The 18785-nt window shown below is 32.7% G+C and overlaps 1 protein-coding gene across 2 annotated transcripts in view; it reads left to right on the forward strand.

The window, feature by feature from the left end:
• Nucleotides 1-7629, forward strand: part of LOC127714583 (WSC domain-containing protein 2-like) — a 43624-nt gene extending 35995 nt beyond the window's left edge. The window contains exons 1-5 of one of the 2 annotated variants that reach the window (XM_052220652.1): nt 2562-2676; nt 3615-3732; nt 4014-4141; nt 6104-6239; nt 7520-7629. In XM_052220652.1, the coding sequence (XP_052076612.1) occupies nt 3624-3732; nt 4014-4141; nt 6104-6239; nt 7520-7530 (384 nt within the window). In that variant the 5' untranslated portion in view covers nt 2562-2676; nt 3615-3623 and the 3' untranslated portion in view covers nt 7531-7629. Of the gene's footprint in view, nt 1-2561; nt 2677-3614; nt 3733-4013; nt 4142-6103; nt 6240-7519 lie in introns of those variants that run through there. The other variant, XM_052220653.1, reaches the window with a different exon arrangement.
• Nucleotides 7630-18785: the final 11156 nt, after the last annotated feature.

Raw genomic sequence — 18785 nt, forward strand, 5'->3', positions numbered from 1 at the left:
ATTTGCCAGTTGATTAACCATTGCTTAAACAAGACAAAGGCAGTGGGTTGCTTTTAGGAAATCAAACAGGCCTTAAAAACCAACCATAAAACAATAGATGCTAAATGTTCTCAAATCTGACTATCCTATGACAATGTCGCGGGAAACTAAAACATGGAATATGGGAAAACAATTTTTTTTTTCTCAACATGCATGTTCTTTCCAAGTTAAACTTTTCATTATTAAATGCTAATCCATATCATAATTTAAGAACAAGACCAATTTCTGAATTAAAATTGCAAAAAGTGGGACGAAAGACACCAGAGGGACATTCAAACCCATAGATCGAAAACAAAATGACAACGCCATGGCCAACAATAAAAAGACAAACAGACAAATAATAGTACAGATGACACAACATAGAAAACTAAAGACAAAGCAACACGAACCCTAACAAAAACTGGGGGTGATCTCAGGTGCTCCGGAAGGGTAAGCAGATCCTGCTTCACATGTGGCACCCGTCGTGTTGCTTATGTTATTACAAATCCGGTAAATAGTCTAATTCGGTAGGTCACATTCGTCATAAGGAACATATCCGATATCATCTGTGAAACGGTTATTCCATAACGGTCAACCAACTCGTGATGGCGTCCGTAAAATTTACGAAGGGATGATTTCAACTTCACCATTTGGAACTCTTGGTTTAATAGCTTCCTTGTGAGCAGCAATCCTCTATCAAGGAAATCATGATAGGAAATACAAGCCCGGGAATATCGTATCAATTGGGAGATAAATACTCCTATGTATGCAGGTGCTGCTGGAACAAAATATGCGTATTACGCGTTAATAATGTGTGTCCCTGTCTCCTCTTTCTAAAATTGTAATAACTGTGTATGAATACCAATATAAAAGTTTAAACACTTTGAAAAAGTCGAAATTTCTAAATTTCTAAATTCAAAATTTTATTTGAAAAGTCGCAATTTTGAGGGTTTTTTTTGTTTAAAAACTTCAAGCTTAAATCAAAACTTCGAGATTTTTAAAGTTGACGTTTTGAGTTAAGTCAAAATTGCGAGTTTTAAGTCGAAATTTGGACTTTTATAAAGTCGAAATTTCGAGTTCGAATTTTTAAAATCGAAATTTCAATATCTTAAAAAATCAAAATTTAAAGTTAAAGTCAAAATTTTGAGATTTAAAAAGTTAAAATTCGAGTTAAAGTCGAAATTTAAGATTTGAAATGTCAAAATTTCTACTTTGAGTAAAAAGTTTAATGCCAATTTTATTTTTACTATGTCCCTATGATACATAGAAATGAGCTCTCCTTGTGACAAAAGCATACTTTTGATATTTCTCAAAAATCAGTTTAATTTTCTCCACGATATCCTAAAAAATAACTACTAGTTCTTAGCCAGTATGTTTGAGGGGCATTAGCTACGAGATACAATGTACAAAAAAAAAAAAAAAAAAAATTAAAATACACAATTTATTTTGTTCAATTATTGATACATTTTCAAAGTGAAATAATGATCATAATTCGTTTAAGCAGCCAGTCCGATTCAATTTTGTCAAAATCATCTAAAAAGCATCGTTGATGAATTATTCGTCTGCGAGTGCATATTTCAAACTCATTGAATCCGTATTCATCTGACATTCAATTTAACCCCTTAGCTGAGATGATTACCGCATGTATTCAGCTATTAAAAAGAAGAAAAAAATGTCAAGATTAAAAGTAAAACAAAAATACACACGAAATGCAAATACATATCGTCGAGTCCATGCATTTTGATTGTTAATTTTAGACTTTTTGTAATTTAGATATTCGTTTAAGTATATGTCATTACTTAGATTTGAGTCGGTTAACACGAATTTGACAGTTAATGCCCCTTTACACAGTAATACGTATATAAACTCAATCAAATGCAGCAATTCAGTAAAACATAATCATACATCAAGCTACAAAACAAGAAATATAATATAAATGTTAAGCATTAGAAATAGCCATTACTGTTAACACAGGAAAAAACGACTGTCGAGATGATTGGTGTATGTGTGGAAAGGGGGTGGGGGTTGTTTATAAAAAAAACAGGCAGTTGTACGTAGTATGCTACTCAGCTAAAGTCAGAACTTTGAATTATTGCATTATAAATTTTGTTTAGTTTATATGAAACAGCAAACACGAAACACAGGACCCAAATCCTACGTTACCTAGAATACCCACGATGCGACAAATTACATCCAATGAAAACCATTATAAATTATTTAGGTGTTTTTGTTGATGTAGAGAAACACATGCGTTTTACCTAAACAAATACATGTGCTTTCATACTATAAATAAATATATAACAACAACCAGAACATGAACAACCAACAATTTAGCCAAGTTAAAAAAAAAACAGAACACAAACTAGAACAAGAAAAATACAACATCATCAAACGTTAAGAAAAATAACAAAAGACAGCTGTAATGATGACTTTTAATTTGGAAAAAACTAAATACTTGACCAAGATTTTTGTTGTTTTGTTTTGTCACGTAGGTATCTTAATTTGCGTTGTTTAAGAGGGGAAAATACAAACATTGTTTCCTACAAGCTTCCTCGCCGGTTGTTTTATTACATGCGGTATGTCATACTAATGTATATAACAAATCGGAGCCCTTCTAGGTCTATTCAGTACTATTGAATTCATCGCACTTTAGAAGAGGTAAGAACTTATACGTAAAAATAGTTATTATGTATACGCTTTTCACTTTTTTATTCTGTTTTTTTTTTTTTTTTTTTTTCATTTTTCCATTTTGTACACAAAATGACTTGAATGTGTGATTGTATGGCGTTACATGCAAACTTAATATACGCACTACTCATTGATACCTGGTTTGATTAAGTTTGATTATGTTTGATTATAAAATAAATGAAACAATTATATACTGACTTTTCAGTGATACAATGTACAAGTTACTGTATAATAAATTCATTTGAATTTACAAAAAAAAAAAAAAGATTGATCAGTCTAGGATGTATATACGAAAGCAGCCTATGATTTACCTAATCGACCTTTTTCAGGTTCCTAAGTATGCATACACGTACATTATAATTTTAGAATGTCTGCCTATAATATCGTTGCATATTCCAAACAGCAACGCGATCGATAACTCCCGTGTCCGAAAGGTTTAGCCTATTATTTTGGAGTACCCTCGTAAAAAGTAGGTTATATTAGTAGGCTGGTATGACTTTGAAACAAAAACAAAATAAGAAAAAGGATACGGCCTCATTTCATTTATTAGATTACGAGTTAATTGAAACAACTTGAACATTTCTGAAAATAAACCTATTGTCCTTGATAATTTTCCACATAACTGATTGAAGACCAAATAATTATTAATTCACAAATGTATCAATCTAATTAAAATTAGTTCTCCTCACTTGCTCCTCATTTTCGTTCGGTTGTTTTATATGTGTCCCACGCGCGACATATAAACAACCGAACGAAAATGAGGAACAAGTGCGGAGAACTAATTTTAACTAGATTGCAAATGTATTGCTCTGCTATCACGAAAATAGCTTAATGATATTGTTATTAATTTGAAGCTGTTCTGGTGATAGCCAATACTCTATGAACGTGTTTTTTTTCTTGTTTTGCAGCTAATCAAAATGAGAAGTCTGTTTGTCTGTATTTTGGTATTTGTTGGTACCCAGCAACTAGTACGTTTAGATGAGATTGGCCAGTGTGTGTCGTTAATTGAACAAGTTGCAACAGAAGGTAATTAATACTTGTGTTTCTTTTTATGCAGAAAAGTAGGTTGTTAGCCTTGAATACTTTATGAATAGATATATTTGAACAAATCTTGACCTCGGCCATTAAATTCCATAAATAGCAAAATTCAAAATTACCCATAAGCCCTTTATTTCAACGAATCTGGTTGTTTTCTTGCAGTATTTACTTGATAAATATGCAGTAAACACTCACTTGAACATAGGTTTCCTCCATAAGCTTGGAAATCTCATGGCTATTCACATATGTATAATGTGTTTTTTTTTCAGGTTACCTTGGATGTTTTAGGGATATAGATAATACTATGCTACCATCAAGAACTGTCAAAGGATTTCAAAAATTAACTCTGAAGAAGTGCCAACAACAATGTCAGGGCTACACATTTTTAGGACTGCAAGTAGGTTAAATATGTTATCCAATTAAATATCTTATATACTCAATGGATAACTTGTATTTCAATTTGATTATGCGCATAGCTATTTACTATTTGTATAGCCGTTTGATAATATGTACAGCATGACACCTGTCTATTGTTACACTATATGTTGCCCTCTAGATGCGCTTAGGTCGTTTTTGTCGTTTAATTGCTGCCTTTTTGGCGTAAAAACCCACATCTCCTACAGTTTTAGTTCCGTTTGATGTGCTTTTAAATCGGTGTATGACAAATGATAAATGAGAGGGTTATTAAGTATAGAATAAATTGTTTCTTTCTCTCAAGAATATGCTCAGAGGAAGATTAATCTAAGAGAAATGTACTTAAATTTAAAGTGCAAATTAAACAAAACAAAAAAAGTTTCACTTTCCAATCTTTAACTCCGACCCCCTATTCCCCCCATATATTTTTGTTCTTTTGTATTCATTTTGAGGTCATGCCCAAACTATACGAAGTCTGATTGATCTTATAAAAAAGAAGATGTGGTATGACTGCCAATGAGACAGCTCTCCACCAGAGACCAATTAACATAGAATTTAGCAACTATAGGTTACCGTACGGCCGTCAACAATGAGCAAAACTTATACTGCATAGTCAGCTATAAATGGCCCCGAAATGACAAATGTATTACAATTCAAACGAGAAAATTACTAATATATTTTTTTCTGTTCTGGCACAACCTCATTAAATTCGATTTCAAAATAGTCACTCAAAAGGAACAAATATTAACAAACGTCGTAATACATTCCATTGAGAACAAAACTAATCCAAATCAGGTTTCAGCTATTTGGATACTTTAAAAAATCAAAAAATTTGGAACGACAAAGGGTATGCTAAGTTGTTAGTTGATCAACTATGCCGTAATTGGCAGGTCAGTGGCGGATTCAAAGGGGTAGTGCGCCCCCCCCCCCCCTTTTGATTGGAAAATATAAAATGTTTAATCCTAAAATCGTCTATTCCTTTCAAAAATTCTAGATCTGTCCATAAAGATAAGAGTACATTTCAACTGTGCAGTAAATCTGAGGTAGTTAATACACACCTTACCTGTGCATTATCCAGATTATAGCACAGTTAGAACAATGATTGATTTTTGATTGTTGGTTGCTTAACATCCAGTGGCAAATATTTCATGCATGTTCAGGACGAGAACAAATTAACAATGAATACAATAGGTAGGTCCTGTAATAGAGGCCGTCCGGGATGAAGGTCGGGGAAATTTGGACTGCCACGGGAAAATAAGGGTATAAAGGATCAGGACAGAAATTTAGCCTTGCAACAGGCCACCTACGGACCCCTCAAAGAGTTGTTGCAAGGGTTCTTAACGTGCAAAGAACGTGGCACTCTCTTTACACGAAGCATCGGATTTAACGTCCCCATTCTGACCGGACGTGATTGCGAACTTGTACACCCCGCACAGCCAAACGGACGCCCCACTTTAGCGAGGGTTTTACTGCCGGTCGGAGGAAGACCAATGGTGACCATATTTATATTCCCCAGTCACCCTTTGGGGCCAGTAAGAACAAAGAGATTTTGCTTATGCTATGTGTTAAATAAAGTTGTTTATCAATTTGTCCAAAATGCGTATACAATAGTTGCCACTGAAATTAATAAATGATCCCTGAATCTTTTAAGCATTCAAGTTATATATAGGTCATTTCGATTTTTGGCACTGAAACGGATTCGAAATTTTCTCCCAACCTTACATGTAAACCAAATTCAGAAATAAGCATTTATTCCGTAGATACTGGCTTCAACAAGATTTTAAGACTTCTGGGTACTTGATCCGTTTAAAAAAATCTTAAATACCACTTCCTTGAAAATCAAAAATTTGTTTTTTTTTTATAAGTAAAATTTAGCAAACCTTTTCAAGTTAATGTTGAAATAGGAAACGTATTATTAATACATTTGCAATTACTTTTTTTACAGTTTGCTGACGAGTGTTTCTGTGGTAACAATCTGAACACTGATCAGTTCATATCAGTTCCAGAAAGCGACTGTAACATGAAATGTAGTGGAGAAAACAGGATGTGTGGATCAGGTCATAGGAATTCCGTTTACAGAGGTATGCTGGATATTTAGGGAGATAAAACTAATCACGAAGACAAAAGCAAAGGAAGATATGCACGATACACTGTGCTCATTATGAAACCAAACATACTAGTATGATTTTCATTAAGTTTGTGATTGATTTCATACCACTAATCCATATGATGAGGGGTCGTATAGGGATAAAGGAACATTGGAAGTATACAGGGGGCAGGAAGAGAGAGTCAGGGAAAATAATGTGGGAGTCATGGGGGCGGGAATCGGAGAAAAGGGTGAGTAAAAAAAGTGATATTCTGGTAAAAAAAATTTGAACGAGTTGGGAGTAGAGGATGAGGGGAGTGGGAGTTGAGGGTAGGAAGTGGGAATCAGGGGCCCCCTATCAATCTTCTCATATATGATCGTCGTAGCTGTAACTAAGACTTGCATGTAAAGGGTAATGACAAGAATACATAGAAAATAACAGCTTTTGGGCAATCATTATTTGCAGTTGACTCTTAGATATAATCGCCATAAAAAAAACTGTCAAAAGATCTACTGCCCTGTTGTTTTTGAGACTATAAAAAAAGCTTCAGGTAACGAACTTTAGAAAAGTATGGTCTGTTGATTATATGTATTATTATTATCATTTTCTTCAAAACTGTGCGAGAAGCAACTTGAATTTATCTTTATACGAAATTCAGATGACTATTCATTTCTAGAATTGATTTTAAAAGTTTCATCTTTTCAAATGCATTTTTACTATGACTGCTTCAGTAACGTTCATGAACATAAGTATTATACACAGACAGGAATAGCTGTTTTATTTAAAGAATGGTTTATTGATGCTGGAAAAATAAATTCATTCCGTTTTTTTTTTACGTCAAACGTATCAATTTGAATTGTAACAATACAGGGGATCTAATAAAAATTCGATCTCGCTGCTTTATTTAGCATATTGTAGGTTAAGCAAAAGATTAATATATAAAGATAAGAAGATGAGGTATGATAACCAATGAGACAACTCTCCACCAGATTCCAAATAAAAAACGTAGAAGTTGACAACTAACATAAAAATAAGAAGATGCGGTATGATTGCCAATGAGACAACTCTCCACCAGAAACTTAATGGCATAGAAGTTAACAACAATATTTTACCGTACGGCCTTCAACAATGGGCAAAACCCATACAGCATAGTCAGCTATAAAATGCCCAGAAATGGAAAACAATTCAAACGAGAAAACCAACGGCCTGATTTATGTACAAAACAATGAACGAAAAACAAATATGATATATAATGTATTCTTTTTATTTTTCAGTACCATTTTGATATGCTGGTTATTGTTAACTCGAAGTGACTGGAAAGATGCAACGACAATTGTTTTTCATTGCCTTTTATTAAGCAATAAAATATTTTGGTACACATTAATTGTAGTAAGATTCAAATATTTATTAGCACTGATTGATTCGGTCAATGGTCATTTGCATGCACCGAAAACCTTTGGTATTTTGTTGTTGGGTCACTGTCACATGACATTCAACCACCAATAATTTTCGTTTTATCATCACACATTTTAATTTTTCAGACAACTTGATTACAATGATTACTGGTGATAAATGTGGTCGGTTGTACTGTCCAACGTTTTTGCATTGGAAACTAAAAGGGGCCGGTATTAGTTGCCAAAAAAACATGCACATACAATTGACTCAATCAGAAACAGGTCTATCTGTTGGCTGCCTTGTTTTACTTTTCAGTTTTGACATTCATTTCGTTTTAATAACAAAGTTTTTTTACAATCAAATATTCTTGAAATTCAGTTTTTGGTTTTACTATTTATGTTTACACTATGGAATGGAAGAACTAAAACGTGTTTTATATAAAAATCATTTAATTAAACGAATAAAAACAAATAGGTAAGATAAAAATCTGATATATCTGGTATTCTTTACAAAGATTTACAGGACACATTTCAGATAATGGAACTATTCCTGTCTTCTCAAAACCAATTGCTCTTCTGTTATTTTTAGAATCAGATAAAAGATGAAATATTTGTTAATTACTTCTATCACGTCTATGTAAATTCATTTTGTACTGCAACTAGTTGTGTTTATTTCCTATATATATTAACAAAGCTATATTTTCTGCAATGTCAATTTCACCATGGAACACTTTTTCCACAATCAGGGGTACATTTAGGGATGAAAATAAGTTTGAAATTTGTGTTACAATTCAAATAGCTATCAATGTATTAATTTAAGTTGCAGTATAAAAACAATCTTAGGTCAATGTCAGAAAAATATAAACTTTTTTGTATTCGGCACAAGACTGTGGAAGAGCTCTGTAAAACCTCGCCTTTCCCCAGTTTCTCAGCCTCATACAAAAAAAAAATATTTTTCTGACATTGACCTAATATTGTATATACATTACATCTTTCTACGTACTAATGTCATCTCGGAGAGATAAAGATGTAACATAACTTATATATTATCTGCTCAAACTGTCAAACAGATCAAATCTTCGTAAATTTAGTCGTGTAACAAGATTTACGTAGAAGTGTTATCAGTTATTAGTAAAAAAATCAGGTTTCAGCAATTTAAAAAGCAGAACATCAAACCAACTGAACAAAACACGCTCAACTGAAATACATTGAAACACGTAAAGATCAAAGTTACTGTATCAAATGGCAATAACAAGGAAATACACTTTCATGAACTATAATTACTGAATATTATTACACACTGAACAAGACAATTCAAACATACGAGATGCTCGGATTAAAGCAAGAACAAATAAATGACTGATATAACGACAATATTTTACTTCAAAAATAAGGAATATAGAAAAATGAGCAAAAATATAAAAAAATAGAGAATAATTGGGTGCTAAAGAATAAAGAATAGCTGTCGGATATAAAAGAATTAGGTTATAAAATACTGATTACAGAAAGGAATGATGTACAGAATAAAGAAATCATCTACTCTCAGAAAAATTTAATAGTAAAACAAATTTAATGATAATTTTATTATAAGAATACATGTTACCTTTTTCACACATATAGATTGTTTTATTTGCCTTACACATAGTTCTCTCCGTCGTATTAAGCCACTCCTATACATTCGTTAAAGATAATGTTTTGGGGTATCCTGCAGCACAAATACGGATTCAAATAAGAGTTGAAAATATCAGACTTTTTTTCTTCCTTACCCGCGCTAATTCGAATTCTAATTTTAACTAGTCGAACTTTAACTCGAAATTTAACTTCAGTCGAACTCTAATTCGAACTTGAACTCGAACTCTAGCACGAACTTTAACTCCAACTCTAACAGATTGAGATGGATCATTTCAGATAGCACTTCACTGATAAACAAGGTTAAATTTCTTCGACATTTTAGAGAAAAAAATGTATTCATCCATTTAATTAAACGATGTCCTGAATACGGGCCTGTTTAGGCTCTTTTTTATAAATAGCCTTAAGAACAGTTGTATTATTTGAAGGACTTTAAATTGAAACTAATGAATACAGATGACATTTTATTGAATTTAATGTCAGTTTAAACAGATATACAAGTATATACGGTATCACATGATTCAAACGGCCATAGTTACATTACATTACATTTGCGTGCATTAATTTCATCTTTATACACATCAGTCTAATTAACATATAGATCTCTGATTTCGTTATTCTATAATGAAATATAACACTCGTGCGTATGTGTAGTTTCACTTTTGAATGATTTCGCACCTGATTTTTCAACCAATCAGAATGTGACTTACCGAATGTGGAAAATGCACCCAGAACAAAAATTTGAGCGTGCTTCATTGAAATGACCCGAAAGTCTTCAAAGAGAAAAACAAATCGGAATGGCAAGTTTCTCACTTCGAGGGAAGCATATCTCATCAACCTTTGTCATCGTAATAACACCACACAATTACATTTAGTTAACACATTCTGACAGTAGATAATACTATAACCATGAATAATTGAAATCCGTGCCGTTTGTCACAGTCTTCAGTTGTACCTAAAAGCATTATTCATGTCTTGACCCTCGAACTTTAGGTCGGATTGGCTTGTAATATTGACTGGGACATAATATATAATCGTTTGAAAGTACCAAGAAAAAAATTTTTTTTTGGTCTTATATTCTATGAGTTAGTCAGTGTCCGCTTTCATTTTCATGTTTTACTTTCAATAACAAAAAAAGAAAAGACAACAAGTGTGAAGGTGGAAAAGGGGGGGGGGGGGTGTAGGCAATCACATGGGGATATTTTGGTTTTTTTTATCTAGAAGGTCGCCTGGTTGTAGGGAATATTTGAAAAAATACTTAAATGCTTCATTTGTTTTCCTGGATAATAGAAGTTTGTTTTGTGCATTGAACAAGATCATGTCCTCCTATGCTGTTAACGGTGAATTACAGGAATAGATATCACGTTTTTTTATTTTTATTAAGGAGTTATTTGTCTATCACACTTCAAAATACTTTTTATCATTCATAATTTCAGTAGGCTTGTGCTTTTCACAAAACGTTTGAAAAAATGCATTACTTAGATCTCACATTTTTACCATGCAGTAATCAGTGATTCGCAATAATAAATGCAGGCATTAATTTTTGAATTTACAGTTTTGTCTCTACATGTAAATGTCTTATGATTTTTGTAGTTTGGTTGCTGTCTCAATATAAAAGTCATTGATGTATAACCCACATTTTTTATTCATATCTGTACAAGTTATCTTTTTACAACCCCTGCATTTCTTCTCAACCAAATATATTTGTACTAATAGGTATACATGTCTTCTACCTACTCAAATACAACTTAGCTAACACAGCTGCTGAATTAAAATCCCTATGTCTCCTATTCTGAGCGAGACAATCAGGACATCAAAGAAAACAAGAAAAAAACATGTTACAATGTTCTATATGTATATGTAGAAGACAAGGAATTTTCACCTAGCTTTTATTTCACAAATTTGGAGGCATTCTGGGAATTAAGTTGTCATTTAGGCTACATAATCCTAGTCGGTGAATAAAAAAAGTATATATAATTATTGTGAGGAACAAGAGTATACACGCTAAAAATGAAATGTCTGGCCTGCTTCACTATAATCATGATTGAATTTATGTTGAAATATAAAAAAATAAGAAGATGTGGTATGATTGCCAATGAGACAACTCAGATGTGATATGATTGCCAATGAGACAACTCAGATGTGGTATGATTGCCAATGAGACAACTCAGATGTGGTATGATTGCCAATGAGACAACCCTCCACAAGAGACCAAATAACACAGAAAGTCTGTACTACGAAGGTTTTACTACAACCTTCACATACGCTAAACATTATTAACGATCAATGTAAATGAGGCTGACAGGTCAGGTAAACCATGTTTGATGGACATGTAGACCTTGTAAAGATCCCATATATCAAATATAGTTATCCTTTTACTCATAATAAGTGAAAATTTCACATGACAAAAAAACTAAACATTTTTTCAAGCAGTAACTGAACCATGCAAATGAGGTCAAAGACAATGGATATAACAGACACAAGTCACTTGCATACAAGGTATGACACATCTAAGTCTTCTATATGTACCTTTTGAAAAAGAAATATTTATACAAATAGTTTAAGCTGTCGCCGCCATATAGTAATCCCTATGTCTCTCATTCTACAGGCGAGTCAAACATGAACTAGAAAGACAAAGTGTGTGATTTATCTGCTTGGCAACGGATGTATTGCATTTCAAAAGAGAAACTTGTTACAAAATGTCTAGGCAATATTGGACTATTTTTTTAAGGTCGCCATTACAATGACAACATGGTGATGCGTGTGTGTCGACTTATGAGAGACTTTTCTTGTTCTAAGATCGCAAGATATCGAAAAAGTGAATAGCGAATAGAACATACTCGAAGTGATGGCAACAGCTCACTTTGTCCATAGGACCTGGTGAGCGAAAAAAAGTGCTTTCTGATATGTAAATGTGAATCTAGTTTTCAGTTCCAGTTGAATATTTATTTTGGAAAACAAGTACAATTTTTTATGGCGTTATACATCAGATTTTTGATGATTTGTAGCGCATGTGTAGGACAAAAACCGGTAGCAATGTATTTACAAATAGTGCCCAAAATGAATAATAAATATGAAAATGTGGTTAAAACTACTTGCATAACAACTAGAAATTACTGTTCTATTTTGTAGAGAACAGTAGATGTCAGCTGTTCTCTTAAAATACTTATTGTAGGGGAAAGTGCTGCATTTGTAGGAAGTAAGTTCCATTTTGTGATAGTAAACTTTAATATTTGTAGCAGTCCTTGTTCTTATGTTGTACTGTTACACCACTGTCCCAGGTTAGGGAAGGGTTGGCTCCTTCAAACATGTTTAACCCAGCTACATTCTTTTTTGCATGTCACAAGTCAGGAGCCTGTAATTCAGTGCAGTGGTTGTATTTGGTTCATGTCTGTCGTATTTGATATTCGTAAATTGTTTTGCTATATATTAGGCCGTAAGTTTTCTCAATTGAATTTTTTTATATTTTTCTTTTCGGGACCTGTTATAGCTGACAATACGATATGGGTTTTTTTCATTGTTGAATGCCGTCCGGTTACCTATAACTGCTTACATCCACTTCATTTGATCTTTGATGGATAGTTGTCTCATTGGCAATCATACCACATCTCGTTTTTTATATTTAAATGCAAGAAGATATCTGTATGTGTATGAATAGATTTGCCTTGTTCTAGTGTCTGTTGGTAATCGCAATACTGTAGGTACTGCGACAATATGGTGTACAATTATTATGTAAAACGTCATAATATTGATATAAGAAGATGTGGTATGAGTGCCAATGAGACAACTCTCCATCCAAGTCAAAATTTATAAAAGTAAACCATTATAGGTCACAGTACGGTCTTCAACACGGAGCCTTGGCTCACACCGAACAGTAAGCTATAAAGGGCCCCAAAAATTACTAGTGTAAAACCATTCAAACGGGAAAACCAACGGTCTAATCTATATAAAAAACGAGAAACGAGAAACACTTATGAACCACATCAACAAACGACAACTACTGAACATCAGATTCCTGACTTAGGACAGGTGTAAACAAATGCAGCGGGTTTAAACGTTTTAATGGTACCAAACCTTCACCCTTTTTCCGAAACAATAGTGTAACATCACAAAGTAGAAAGACACACTATAAAATATCAACTGAAATAGCTTAACTCAATCGAAGGACATATTAACACCACTGAACATACACTGAACAAATAAATTTGACCTATGATACAAGGTAAATACAAAATAAATAAACTAAGGGAAGAATAATAAAAGTAACATGTTATATCGGTATGAAATGTTAAACAATTAAAGAAAAACAATATGCTCGAACAAAAATATCAGCCATTTGCAATAACTTTAAACACAGGTAAATGAAAATAATTGTGTTGTTAGGTATACGTGTACAGTTCTAATAGAGAAAGGAAATATTTTTACAAAATAGATAATTTTGATGTTCATAGTACGAAGTGAAAATTTATAGTAATACCAAACACTTATCAAAGCTGGTATATAGACCAGATATAACCCTGAATAACATTAAATAACAAAAAAGCAATACAATTAGTATCAACAGGTCAAATAAACAAGAAAGTACGATTTGAGAGTACTCGCAGTTACTGACAGCTAGTTAAAAGCCAAAACAATTAATAATAAAATATCATGCATCAGAGACTAAAATCAACTAAAACACATCCCAGGGAATTAGTATTTTAACGTCATTGACAGTCAAAGAAGACATGACTAGTGCAATGCCAAAAATAAATGTATCGACAGACAGTAGGATAGTTAGGAGTTTAACCTCTTTATAGATCAAAACGAACGTGGGTGTGTCTTTATACATCCCGTTTGGAAAGAATACAAATTTAGTTATGTTTTAATTTGCTGATGACAAAATCGATATTAGTGCCAATGTAAACTATATTCAAAGATCTGATTACAACATTGGTAAGATAACCTTTACTAATAAGTTTGTTTAAAGGTTCGATGACTTACACGGATCACATAGTGATTTCCGCGCTTCAAGTACAATATTACCGTAAAATTTAGGATGTGAAATACCGTTTTTAATCAGTTTTCTACAAGTACAGCCAAATTTACTAATCAAATCTTTGTATCTATGAAAGAACTTAGCAAAAGTTTTACGTAATTTATGGTAACGAAATCCCTGACTTAATAATTTACCAGTGATGCATTGATTACGTTCGTTGAAATCTATGACATCACTACACACACAGGTTTTAAAGCTGCTTCGATGTAATAAATTAGGCCAGTTTGAAATACTAAGCATGCCTGTAACGCTACTGGTATTGTGAAAAAGGTTATAGGCATACCTAGCTGCCCGTCTTTAGACCATCTCAAGTGTATTGCAGTGTTCTACAGTGTGGGGGTTCTAAACCGAGCAAGCGTACTTAGGCGTCGGACCGACAAGTAATAAGTATGCCTGCGACTTGTTTGTGATTGATGTTTAACAGTTTCTTTTAAGGAAACCAATGCTTTTGTTTGTATTTGCGGTGAAATTGTTTATATGTTGAGTCCACATAAAGTCAGAATGGCGAATGATGCCAAGATATTTTGCTGAGGAAATAGATTCCTATGCATGGTTTTGAAGAATGTAATGATATTAGATTGGATTTTTTCTTGTTCGATGCAGTGAGGACTGTGTTAAGATATTTTCATTTTATTTTAATGTGTACTTGCTACTTATTACACAATCTTACATTTTGAACAGTTTATGTGTTCCAACCCTACACTCGTATTGCAGCGTTTGAAGATAGATCACTTGTACCGACAACAGTTCAATCTTCAACATCACAGAGAACAAATAAAAGGGGGGGGGGGGGGGCATGACCCCGCCATATGCAGAAAAATTCGAGCATATATGCATATATATACCTTGCACTATTCATAATGTATGATCCTGTATCCAGGTTTGCTTTCAGTTCCAGGCTGTACGTTAATACTTGCTTTTCAAATAAAGATTCCACTGAACATATCACCAAATTTCATGTAAAACTGTAGGTCGTTGGCAAGGACGATTCTGATTGGTCGATATAGATTATTTGGAAGGTCAGTTGTTACGTCACGAAAGGTCTTAGAAGTGAAACCTCGAATACGAGAACGCGAGTTAGATCTGAATTTTAATCAGATTGTAAACAAATGCAAATTACATTCATTTATATCAATATTAGTTGAACTTGGCACAATAATTTATAAAATAAGAGAGAAGATACCTAAAGAGAGCAAGTTTAAGTTATAAGTTATATATTTACCTCTCAACTAATATAATTGCCTGTCTAAGCCTCATGCTCTTCAACGTTGAGATTGAAGTGGAGTTTTGAGACGAATAATTCTGTATTATTATACGCATGTTAACCAAGCACTAAGCCTTGGAAACATAAAAACTAAAGTCACATAAAAGATAAAATTTTAGATCGCGAAAAGCAAATCTCAGGGAGTATTAGATTTTCAAAATTTCTGAAAATCTAATCTGACAGTTATTTTGAATTATCTTTCTATTTACCTGTTCAACATGTAAAATGATTACGCGCAAATATGATAAAATACTGCGCACAATCGTAAAATAAAATAAAACAGTTATCAAATGAACGCATATGTAATGCACCCGTTAGTGGTCATCACTTACCTTTACTATATTACACCATTATTAGTTCGAAAGCACAACTTGAGATATGGGGTATACCTAAATGAAACAGCAGCCAGTCACACTTAAAAAAATTAATAACCCTCTTCCATAAGTAAATATGTAGTATGTTTGCATTGCCTGTTCTTACTGTCATTCAGAGACCGACACTAGCCATGACATTATTTAGATTTACCTTCGGCATTTTACATCTTATAATTTCAATTCAATAACAAACAGCTGACTTTTAGTCGAACAAATGTAAAGTGTCGGAGCTTTTGTTCTGCATTTTTCATATTTTACTCATACATTTTTATTCAACACTGATTTTGTATAGGAAATCTAGCTGAATATTTATGAACAAAAACTATTATTCAACATTTAAAATTAAACACAGATATTCTGAGACGAAAAAAAAACCAACAAAAAACAAAAAACAAACATGACAAATGGTGCTGTCAATTTTTCGTCCATGGTTTCTTCAAGTTGTCACCTTAAAAATAAATTAAAGTAGAATGGACTTATGATAGAAAAACTAAAAAAGTAGTTTATAAAACAAGATCTTTCGGTAAGTTATGCGAATATAAATACAATTTATATTTTCTACAAAGTTAGAAACAAAACTGTTTTCCTGCTTTTTTAATATTTTATTGAAGCATAAGTAGTGAATATGCTATTCTTCTAAGTTTTGTTTATATTTTCATTTCATGTTATATTGATGTAATCTTATGGTTTATGATTTCAGTTTAAATAAGCATAAAACCACAGATTAAATCATTCCGTCCGTATTGCTTGCCAATATAAACAGGTGTACAAAAGATTAGAGTGTTTATACAGACTAACCAATCACTGCATTATGTAAAACAGTAAATCTTTTCTGTCAAAATGTCTCATTAGATTTAAAGTATAAAATCTGGATCTTTTCACGAAAAAGTTTTATGTCAATATGGAGTTAAAGATGTTGCATGGATGTACACTTGTTCTAATCAGTATTTTACTCAGTGGAAAAGCTCGTGCGGATTCCTGCGAAAATGGCAACTGTTCAGCTGCAATTGACATCCCGCTAATTTCAAAGCTCAACGCACCACTAAAGGCAGAATTAGACATAACTAGTTTAACCAAACAGCTGAAAGAATTAATACAAAAGGAGGTAAAAGTGGCTGTATCTGTAGAGATGAAAGATTTTATGGAAAACATTTTGGATAAGAGAATACAAACTGCCCTGGACAGTTTCGGGAAATCTTATACTCTTACAATATCAACTTTTATACAGAAAATAGAAGGTAAGATCATGAAAAAATTATTAAGCACTTAACCTGCTTCAGAATCACATAGTTTTGAAATGGGATTATTGTTCTTCTTTTTTGGTAAGGTGGTACCAAACACTTTGACTAAAATTAATTTGGCTCGTTTAATTTTCATAAAATTTGGACAAAATATTTTCTTTGGCCCCTTGACAAAAATATAAAAATTTCAAAAAAATTGAACCACACACTTTATCGGAAAAAATTTCATTGGATATATAGCAATTGACAAACACTAGTTTTGATCATTGAGAAGATTAATATTTCCTTAACAATAGAACGTCATTAAAATGTTCAGCTGATTTTTACAGAGTTATCACCCTGAAGTGTTATGTACAACCTTAACTATTTGGGAAATGGAGAACAAATGATTACATGTACTTCAATGCAATTGAACTCCGAAACAGTGGTAACGTCATCCTTGCTACGCTGCGAGCGAAGCAATGTCACATCTGGGTCGGGGTTTTCAGTGCAATCAGTTTTATCTATATCATAAATTACGTTGGATTTCATTTTAACTATGTATATTATACGTTCTTTCTAATGATTGAAAGGGTAATTCTATAAACTTAATCACATGTAACCCTTAATCACGTGTCTTTCCAAGACCAGGAACCTTTCTTTTGTCATACTTAACATGTTTGCTATCATAAGGAATAACGCACTGACATCAGAAATTGTAAACCAACTTGTTTCAGCAGATTTTGCTGCGATTTGCATTCGCAATTTTTATATTTTGTTCATATATCTCCATAAGACCATAAGAGAAGATCAACCTTTGTCATGTGCGTGACTTTAATAATCTCATTAATTCTTCTAATGGCGAATATAAGTTGGTTTTCAATATTATTTAATATTTTCTTACCTTAATCACATGTCCAAACTCTGAACCATAAACATATTGGCATATTGTAGACACCTATTTAAGCATTTAAAAAGTAATTCATGAGGGCTTTAATTTGTACTGATTTTACCACGGGTTGGCTCTTTATGCTAAATATTTTATCACGAGCGATGGCAAATCCGTGGTAAAGTCAGTATAAATTCAAGCCTCCATGTATCATTTCTATTATAAAAGGACTAATACGAAATTTTTTTGGATCGGAACGCTCTAGGTGAAGGCAAATATTTGCTGTTCATGTAATTATACACACTATTAATATTGACGTAAAAGACAAATGCAACGGAATAAGTGACATGCTTAAACGATTTACAATAACATATTTTCAGTTTCATATTCGTGCAATTTCCCATATAATGCTTATATTCTTACATCATCGTTCAATGACGACATTTACACCCATTCATAAAAAGCAAACGACGTGGGAGTAAGATTGGAACAGCCAAAAGAATCCATGACGTTGACGATCAGCTGACATATCAAAATATTCATATTTTTTTACTACTGTGGACAATAAACTGGTGAGAGAAATTCAGCAAATGAAAGAAAAACAAAAGTTAACAGAATCAAAAATGTCATTTTTTGAATCCTAGATTAAAAGTACCACTTAGATAAGTAATTATATTTTTTATTTATTTCCATACATACAATTTATATTGAAGGTAGCTTGGGTGTCGAAAT

Source organism: Mytilus californianus, unplaced genomic scaffold (assembly GCF_021869535.1).
Source record: "Mytilus californianus isolate M0D057914Y unplaced genomic scaffold, xbMytCali1.0.p SCAF_9, whole genome shotgun sequence".
In the NCBI taxonomy this organism is placed as follows: Eukaryota; Metazoa; Mollusca; class Bivalvia; order Mytilida; family Mytilidae; genus Mytilus; species Mytilus californianus.